This window comes from Dama dama, chromosome 28 (assembly GCF_033118175.1).
Source record: "Dama dama isolate Ldn47 chromosome 28, ASM3311817v1, whole genome shotgun sequence".
Taxonomy (NCBI): domain Eukaryota; kingdom Metazoa; phylum Chordata; class Mammalia; order Artiodactyla; family Cervidae; genus Dama; species Dama dama.
The window spans coordinates 31,174,047-31,183,200 of NC_083708.1; the positions used below are offsets into that span (position 1 = coordinate 31,174,047).

General features: G+C 38.7%; 1 protein-coding gene across 1 annotated transcript in view; it reads left to right on the forward strand.

Moving 5' to 3' along the window:
- Positions 1–8,702, forward strand: part of MAN1A1 (mannosidase alpha class 1A member 1) — a 170,062-nt gene extending 161,360 nt beyond the window's left edge. Inside the window, exons 12-13 of the mRNA XM_061131881.1 lie at positions 5,111–5,226; positions 6,017–8,702. Of these exons, the coding sequence (XP_060987864.1) occupies positions 5,111–5,226; positions 6,017–6,143 (243 nt within the window). The 3' untranslated portion in view covers positions 6,144–8,702. The remainder of the gene's footprint in view (positions 1–5,110; positions 5,227–6,016) is intronic.
- The last annotated feature ends 452 nt before the right edge of the window (positions 8,703–9,154 follow it).

The following is a 9,154-nucleotide window of genomic DNA, read 5'->3' on the forward strand; positions in this document are numbered from 1 at the left end:
TCTGCTTTTTGTATATAAATATACCTACTCTGGTATTGAAGGAGAATCTAGAAAGACCTATTATAAAATTAAGTTCTCATGTTTATAAAAGCATTGATCAGTTAATCCCACAGAGGATATCTGACAACTTGGGAATAGTCACCCTTATCTGTTGTGTGTTTCAAGAAACCACTGTATGATTGTTTCTTTTAGTCTTTGAGCATCACAGTGGTAATATATGCTTTTAATTAGAGCAAATGAGCTACTTAGATCTAACTTTTAGATAGTACCTGTAGAAGAACTACTTTGTACACGAATATTCCAACATGAGTCTCGGACTCCTTGGAATATGTATAAGCTTTCTATCTGTCCAGTGTGTTATTTGGATTATCTTGGCATTTCATGGATCTCTTCCTGCTAAATATGATGTATCATCTTTCTAAACTAATCTGTTGAACACTTTGTGTGCTGAATGCCAGAGAAGGTGCACCTTAGAATATGCATCAAACAATGTCTAATTTTAAGAGCTATTATTTCAAAAGGAGTGGGAGGAAATTCAGGGGATAAGAACAGGCAAATGCTTTAATTATCAATACACTCTCTTATTGTCTAGCACTCTTTGTTAGAAAGTTAGCTGTCTTTTAAGACCATTAGGAATAACTTCTCTTAGGAAATCTAAAATGAGCATTGCCTTTGTGTATAATTTAATATCTTAGGAAGCTGTTGATGAATCTTGCTTATTACTCTTTTCATTTGGTATGTATTTTATCACCAGTTGTCAGTTATTTTAAGTAATAGCAATTGTTTAGGCCTCTTTTTTTTTTTGCAAAATTTTCTAATTATGGTTAGTCAGTTGTAATTCCAATTTCTTTATGTTTTTTCCTCTGAATAAAAAGTATATTAAAATTGAGGTTCAGCTAAGCTTTGGTAATTAGGAATTATTTTGGTCTTCAATAGGCCAGCAAGGAAATTAAGGTTAACACTCACTTGCAAGGATCAGTTTAAATTAAAAATTTCAGTAATAATATTTCCTCAAATATGAAACACTGTAATTGATAAGAAACACCATTATTTTATATACCATTAAGAAATACCAATTAAATTATAACATGCCAATTTTAGAGATGTTGAAGTGTGAAAAAAAATTGTATGACGGAAGTTTGCCATGTGGGCAGAAAGCTTTGATTTGCTTGCTGCTTGGAGAGGGGGTTGTCTGTAGGGTATGAAGGTTGGTTTGATGTGTTAGGGTTTTTATCTGTTGACTCCTTTTACTGTAGCATATGATGTCAAAGTGTTTGCTTGTGTCGCAACACAGGAATTCCCCCGTGTTTGCCTGTGGTAACTTCTGTTAGAACTTGAAATGTAGTGGGGTCGGGGGCGGGGAGGAGTGCCTCTTGCCTTCTGTGAAAAAGCACGAAGATCCTAGACTTGGAAGGAACGGCAGCCCCTTTTTTCCTTTTCTGCTGTGTCCCGTCCCCCCAGCCCTCCCCGTGTCCTGGCTCCAGCTTCAGTGGACAACACCCTGGCCTGCCGGTCCTGTCATGCGCTTCTCAGCTGTTCTGACTCAGAGCCTCTTCCCAGGCAGCTGGTGGGGCTCCGGGACGTGTGGGAGGCTGAAGCCCCAAGGGCCGCCCTCAGCCACTGAGGTTTTGGAGTTGATACATCTCTATCCCAGAATAGTTATTCCGAAGAGTCATTCTGAGAGGCATTCTATTTGGCTCTTTTGAGGGTTTCAGGCGGGAGCCCCCGCACACAGCTGTGACCTGCTCCATGTGTATTTCACCGCCCTCCTCCCTTCGTTACTTCACTTTCCCCACCAGCTCGATCACTTCCTGATGTCACCGCTGTAAAAAGCTCCCTGCATCCAACCCATGTCTCATGCCCTGTTTTTGGAGGAACCTATGTCCAGAAGCTGAGTCCCAAAGATTGTAGTGAAATGATATTCTGATCAGACTAAGCGTCCTGGGTATGTGGCCCCTTCCACTGTCGAGAAACTGTAAAGCCAGCGACTGTCATGGGGGCCCAGGAGAGCTGCTCGTCCCCAGCTTCACGTCTCTGAAGTCTTAAGATTTAGACTTGACATGAAGGCTTTTTTACTTTTTGAATGTTAAAAACACCTCTTTGGCATTTCTCCCCACCTTGTTTTTCTTTTCAATTTACTGAAAACCTCAAAAAATTAAAGTAGCTAGGCCTCTCTCAGCTTCCCCGGTGGCCCTAGCGGTGAAGAACCCACCTGCCAATGCCTGAGACATAAGAGGGTGGGTTTGATCCCCGGGTTGGAAAGATCCGCTGGAGGAGGGCATGACAACCCACTCCAGCATTCTTGCCAGGAGAATCCCCATGGACAGAGGAGCCTGATGGGCTATACAGTCATAGGGCCACAAGGAGTCGGACACGACTAAAGCGACCTAGCACAGAGGCAGTCCTCTCTAAACTTCTGAAAGGCCCGCACGGCGCTAATAATAATGTGTCATCATCTTGTTCTGTTCTCAGGACAACCTCATGTTGAGAAAAAGGATGCTCCCTGGATCCAGAAAACTGAGGCCACAGTTAGGAATCTAGAGCTGGGAATCAGCCCCCACCTCTAAAATGTCAGATTGTGTTCTTGACTACTCTGGTTCACCACATGAGGCGTGGGAGAGAAAAAAGAATGAGTGGAAGTGAACTGAAAGATGAAAAATGTTTGGGCAGCACCTGTCCGCAAAACAACTCTTTTTTTCTATAACAAAAGAAGGAACTTATAGAAATTTCTGGTCCCTGGGTCGGGAAGATCCCCTGGAGAAGGAAATGGCAACCCACTCCAGTATTCTCGCCTGGAAAATCCTATGGACAGAGGAGCCTGAGAGGCGATAGTCCATGGGGTCACAAAGAGTCTGACACAACTGAGCAACTAACACATTATCACATAGAAATCTCTCTAGGAAAGAAGGTTAGCTGTTTATCGTGCCTGGCCCTCTCTTTAGTTTCTCTCATTACCAAAGAACTTCAAGGGACAAATCAAGAAAAATTTTTGTGGATAAAATCTTCTTTTAAGGAAACGTCTGGACATAGGATTTCATTACATTCAGTAACAACAAATTTACCCATTTCTTCTGAATCTTTATTTTTTTACCCTTTTTGACAAATAATTTTTGGCCTACTCCATGTATCTGGTATTTGACTTTTTATCAACCAGAACAGTTATCAAAAAAGGAAGGAAAAATATAATAGAGCCTGAAAGTTCCTTTCTTCAGGCTTTCCCTCCATTTAGTTCTTTGTCTGAAACTAAGAGTATAATCGAAACTGCTTTTTTTTAAGTTGATTGTTCTTATGTTCCTTAGGGCTTTTAAAAAGTTCTACACTAGGAGACATGTTCACGTAGCCTGCCACTTAGATTTTCTTTCACCTGGTAATTAAAAGCTTTTTCTCCCGACCAATGCTGTCTCCCTTCTGCCCTCCAGCCCTAGGGTGTGGAATCAATATCCTCATTATCAGTGTCTGCAGATGGAAGTGGATCGCTCAGCACCACATTCCTGCTTCCTGCCTTTGCCTTCCACCACACCTTTTCCAGGCTCTGCATTCTTAGAGCCGTACTTTCCTCCAAAACCCTTTTCTCGCCCATGAAGATTTTTCTCAATTAATATGGCAAGAACTATGCCATATCTTCTTGGTAGTTGAGCTGAATAGGAGGAAAATGCAATGTAATTATACAAATTTTTTTTAAAAGGGGACAAGTTTGTGATCTGTAGAAGAAAACTGAAAAATAACCTAAAGAGTACCTTTATCTTATTCATGTTTCCTTTATCTCATTAAACATTGTAAGGGACTTAGTCTTACACTTTATTATTTTTGTCCACATTCTATGAATTAGAACCAGATTTCCAATAAGAGTTTGTATACAGTAGGAATCTTTACTTGACCATATAGTTATTAAAATGAATAGGATGTAGTGAGTAGAAAATAACTTCCTGGAGATGATTGTACCCGGTAACCAGTAAGGCAAACCAGTGTGATATCCAAATATCCAATACAAAGAGCAGTCAGGTTAGCAGTAACTGACACAATAGAAGGCAAGTTATTTTAAAATTTTGTGACCTAAATTTTCATTCCCACACTGCTCATCCCATGTCTTTTCCCATCTCTGACTATAATACTTGTAGTCAGGCAGCTGTAGGAATGTAGGATCATTTCTCTCTGGGTAGTTACCAGTGGATTAATCCCATCTTCTTCCATCTCAGTCTAAAAGAAAAGAAAAGTATATTTCAGAAATAGATGCCAGCCATGATCTTTTCCGCTGGTTTTCATTTTCTCCTTTTATATCTGTCAGTCACCAGTATCACTCATTAGTACTCTGCTATTGGTTTTTTAAAGATAAGATGTTCTGATGACAGTAGCATCCTCTCTGAACCAGTGGTTTAGAATCCCAGTTACATTAGCAGTCTTTCCAGACCAGGTGTCAGCAAACTTTCTGTTAAGAGCCAAAGAGAATTAGGCTTGGGGGCCATAAGCATTTACTCAGCTCTGCCACTGTAGTGAAAAACAGCCATACACAATATATAAATGAGTGTGTCTGTGGTTCCATCATACTGTATTTACAAAAACAAAAAGCAGGCCGGATGTACCTTGTGGTCTATAGTTTGACGAATCTTGCTCTAGACCATAAGAAGAAATGGTTAAAAAAAAAAAAACACTGAAAAATTATTCCAAAATTAAATGTAAAGGTGTTTCCAGTTAGGTGAGATATACTGTCCATGGGCTTCCCAGCTAGTGCTAGTGGTCAAAAAGCCTCCTGCCAATGCAGGTAGACATAAGAGACTGGGGTTCTATCCCTGGGTTGGGAACGTCCCCTGGAGGAGAGCATGGCAACCCATTCCAGTATTCTTGCCTGGAGAATCCCGTGGATGGAGGAGCCTGGCGGGCTCCAGTCTACAGGGTTGCACAGTTGGCCGCGACTGAAGCAACTTAGCATGCACGAACATACTGTCCGTAGGTCCTTTAACTTGTCATATTCTAAATTTTCACCTGAAACTATTGCCATCTGTCATTCAGTTTAAATCCTTATTTTATTTAAATGTGACAGTCTAATAGTAAAATTTTGTGACAGCCAGTTTCCTGAAATGTGACCATTTTTCCCCTCCCCTTCGTGGTTTAGGCCCTGGAGAAACACTGCAGAGTGAAGGGAGGCTATTCCGGCCTCAGGGATGTTTACTTCAGCAAGGAGAGCTATGATGATGTGCAACAGAGCTTCTTCCTGGCAGAGACACTAAAGTAAGTAAAAGTTATTCTCAGTGCATGGGACCGAGATCCCTGAACAGGTCTTCTTTCCAGTTGTCTTTATCATGAGCACATTCAAATAATATCAAGCATGACTGCTTCCAAAATCCATTCTACATGCATGGCAGTAACTGTGGGTGTGTTTTCATCATCGTGTAAGTTCGGCGGCTTGGTACTGCCTTTTTTTTTTTAAGTTAACATTTTTATATGTTCTACTTTTTTTGTTTTTTATTTTTTTTTAATTTTTGGCTGCGCTGGGTCTTCATTGCAGCACAGGCTTTTCTCTAGTTGTGGTGAGCGGGGGCTACGCTCTGGTTGCAGTGAGCAGGCTTCTCATCGCGGTGGCCTCTCTCGTTGCAGAGCATGAGCTCCCGGGCACCTGGGCTTCAGTCCTCGCCGCCTATGGGCTTAGTAGTTGCGGCTCCCAGGCTCTAGAGCCCAGGCGCAACAGTTGTGGTGCATGGGCTCAGCTGTTCCAAGTGTGGGATCTTCCTGGGTCAGGGACTGAACCCATGGCTCCTGCGTTGGCAGGCAGATTCTTTCCTGCTGAGCCGCCAGAGAAGCCCCTTGGGACCGCTTTGTATGGTTCTTGTCCACGGGACCAAAGCACGTGGCAGCTTCCTTTCCTCAGCATTAGCGAGTGTACTTCTTAAGGTTTTGCTGTACTTGACTCTTGTCCACACTTCTCCATAAGGGGAATGGAGACGGTGATACGGCTTTTTTCCTGTGTCTTTGTGGTTTCACTGACTAACCAGGCCTCACGTACCCATGTTTCTCTCTCCAGATATTTGTACTTAATATTTTCTGATGACGATCTACTTCCTCTGGAACATTGGATCTTCAACACCGAGGCACATCTTCTCCCTGTACTCTCTAGGAATTTAAAGAAAGTTGAAGACGATGGGAAATAAAACGACATTTTATATTTTACTCTCCTCCACTCCTTTCACTGCATACCTTAATAATTCTTTTTCTGGTGATCAGGCACATGATGAATTTTCATTAATAGATCTGTGATTATTCTAAGTTTTAAAATTGTTTTGCAGTCTTATATGCTTATTATCTTACATATAGATGGACCTATATTACTTACTGTATCCTTTATTATTCAGCCAGTGAATCACAGGTTTTTTGTTGTTGTTGCTTTTAAGTCATCTGTTATCTCTAAAGTTTATGAAGATGTAGTATCATTTTTAGTAAACTGAATAGAATGGTATACCTATGATCTCTTAATTACAATTTTGATTTGACTGCAAAACTTTTTCCTCCTCTATGAGGAGATGATGTCTGCTTTAAGCTGTAATGTTTTGCCATGTTGCAAAAAGCCATAATAATGAATTAAATAATAAAAAAGCTTTTTTCCTTTTCAATTTCATGTTAATCAGGTTTGTCTATCCACCGGAGACAGATCTTATAACTGTGACAGTGTCCTTATGCGGGTCTATCATTATTTGATAGAATGTCTTCTAGAATACTTTACTCACGTTGTAATTCAAATTAGAATATCATCCCCAAAGGATCATCTCCTGTCGACCTCATTTCATCAGATCCACAGTATATTTCTGTCAGTTAATTATATTAGTGTTTCCTAATTTGGGAAATAGTTTTCAGATTTTATTTTAAATGCCCTGTGTCATCTCTGGATCATGTACTGGTTAATTTCTTCCATTCTCCACCGCACGACAAAGTGAGCTTTTCAGTTTTGCAGAGCTCTGCTATTACCAAATTATATTTTTTAAAGGGAAATTGTATAACTTTTAGTGTGTTAGCTTTTGCTTTTATCTGAATATGTAAAGAAATCGGGGCTCACTCTCTGGAGAGAGGGTATTTCTCTCCGGTTTTTTTGTTTGCATTTCATCTTTAATGTATTTTTCTTGAAAAAAAGAAACTATTACATTTACTTAGGTTTTTCAGGTTTGAAAAGGGTCTTTTCCCAAACTTAGTAAATTATTCATTTCAGTTTATGAAAGCAGGATTTAACTCAAAGAATCTTTGGCAGTGTGTCTATTCATGGTCAATTGAGGAAAAACCTAATAAACTTTTAGACCAAATTAGGATATAGTATATTTTGTCTGGTTAAGTTCAACGTAGCAATCTCCGCTTAGAAGTAATGCATAGTAATGGACACTCCCAATCCTCTACAGTCCTGTAGCAGATCAAAATAATTATAATTAAATGATTCTTCAAAACATTTTTTGAGATATGAATCATTTTCCCAGAAATAGATTTGGTTATCATATTGGTTCATATTTTATATATGTTCCTATGAAAGGGCTAATATGATGATGCATGTACTAAGGTACAGAGATTTTGACCATCTGTACTTTTCAACTACAGCGGTCACATAGATCAGTGCAACCCCATGGATTAGGTTGAAGCATATGAAATTAAGGCATTTGTAGTTTAAAAATTGCTCAATAGCAGTGATTCCATATGCTTCAGCCTAATAATTTTTAAGACAGTTATTTTCTTAGATCTCAATAGATTTAGTTGTTTTAGCTATTTCAGCTTTTGAAAGCGTTTCAAAAGATTTCCATTGTCTGAAAGGCATATGACCTGCCCCTTTTTTCAATATTATTCATTGGTATATGACAAAAAATAAATCAGTAAAATTAGTAAGTGGAAAAGATCCTTTAGGACATCATGATTGCTATTTCCAAAACTTAAAGGCAAAGTATAGAAGATTCGCATCAAAATTGGGCCATATGTATTTAGATTATAACTTTCATATGAATGTCTTTGAACTAGCAATTTAAAATAATTTATTTTCTTTGCTTTTCAATCTGATTTGAAGGAGCACAAGCTGATAGGTATTTCTGCAGCAGATAGGATATTAAAATCAGGTTGTATGAACACATAGGACTGTACTATGATGTACCTTTTGCTTTCTGATATAAATAGGCAAGAAGATTGTACTACATTTTGCTCAGCCAATAGCAAGAACAAAGTTATTTCAATTCTAGAACTTGGATATTTTTAGCCTAGGACCCAAAATACCAATCATGTAAGCAAAATAAGAGATTACTATTATGGTGATGTAATTTAATTAAAGTTATATTTTGTGTTAATTATTTTAAACAACTGAAGTCCTTAGGTAGAGGCTGTCTTTTGTTCATTTTCAGCAAAAACTATACAATTATGTTTACATATGTTTTCACATCCCAAAAGGTGAATAAATAAAATAGCACTTAATTTTGTTTCTGCACATGTTCTGATATACATTGTGTGATTAATATTACACATGTAAGTTACATGGCCGTTTACAGAACTTCAGTGATGTTTGTCATGACACCTTCATATGTCCTAGTAGTTATTCCCATTGTTTTTGATTTGTACTTAAATCCACTGTGTCATTTTCAACTTTATATAAATCTCTAATGTTATGGGAAACATAATAGATTGACACATAATTTTTAAAAACTATATTTGTAAAATTTCTCTATTGTAAATAAAGTCTTTTGATATATCTCCTTATTTGTTATGTTTTTCACCATTTAAGTAAGTTTTTGGATATTTGGGGATGAGAGTATACCATGGCAAATGGACATATTAAATCCTAACAGTGATTCCGTACCATACCCAGAGAATTGTGACAAGGACAGTTTTCCCATTAAAAACTTTAGATTGCAAATAATGTTGCATAACCACCTTTGGTTAATCAGATACTTTTGTTAAGAGTCTAATACATGTTGAACACCCCAGAGCACATGGAGTAGAGACAGGGAGTTGGCATCAGAAATAACATGAAGTGTGTTTCTTTTTTTTTAATTTTGGCTGCATTAGGTGTTCGTTGCTCGCATGGGCTTTCTCTAGCTGCAGCGAGCAAAAGCTACTCTCCGGTTGCAGTCCTCTGGCTTCTCGTTGCAGTGGCTTCTCTTGTTGCGGAGCATGGACTCTAGGTGCACAGGTTTCAGTAATTGTG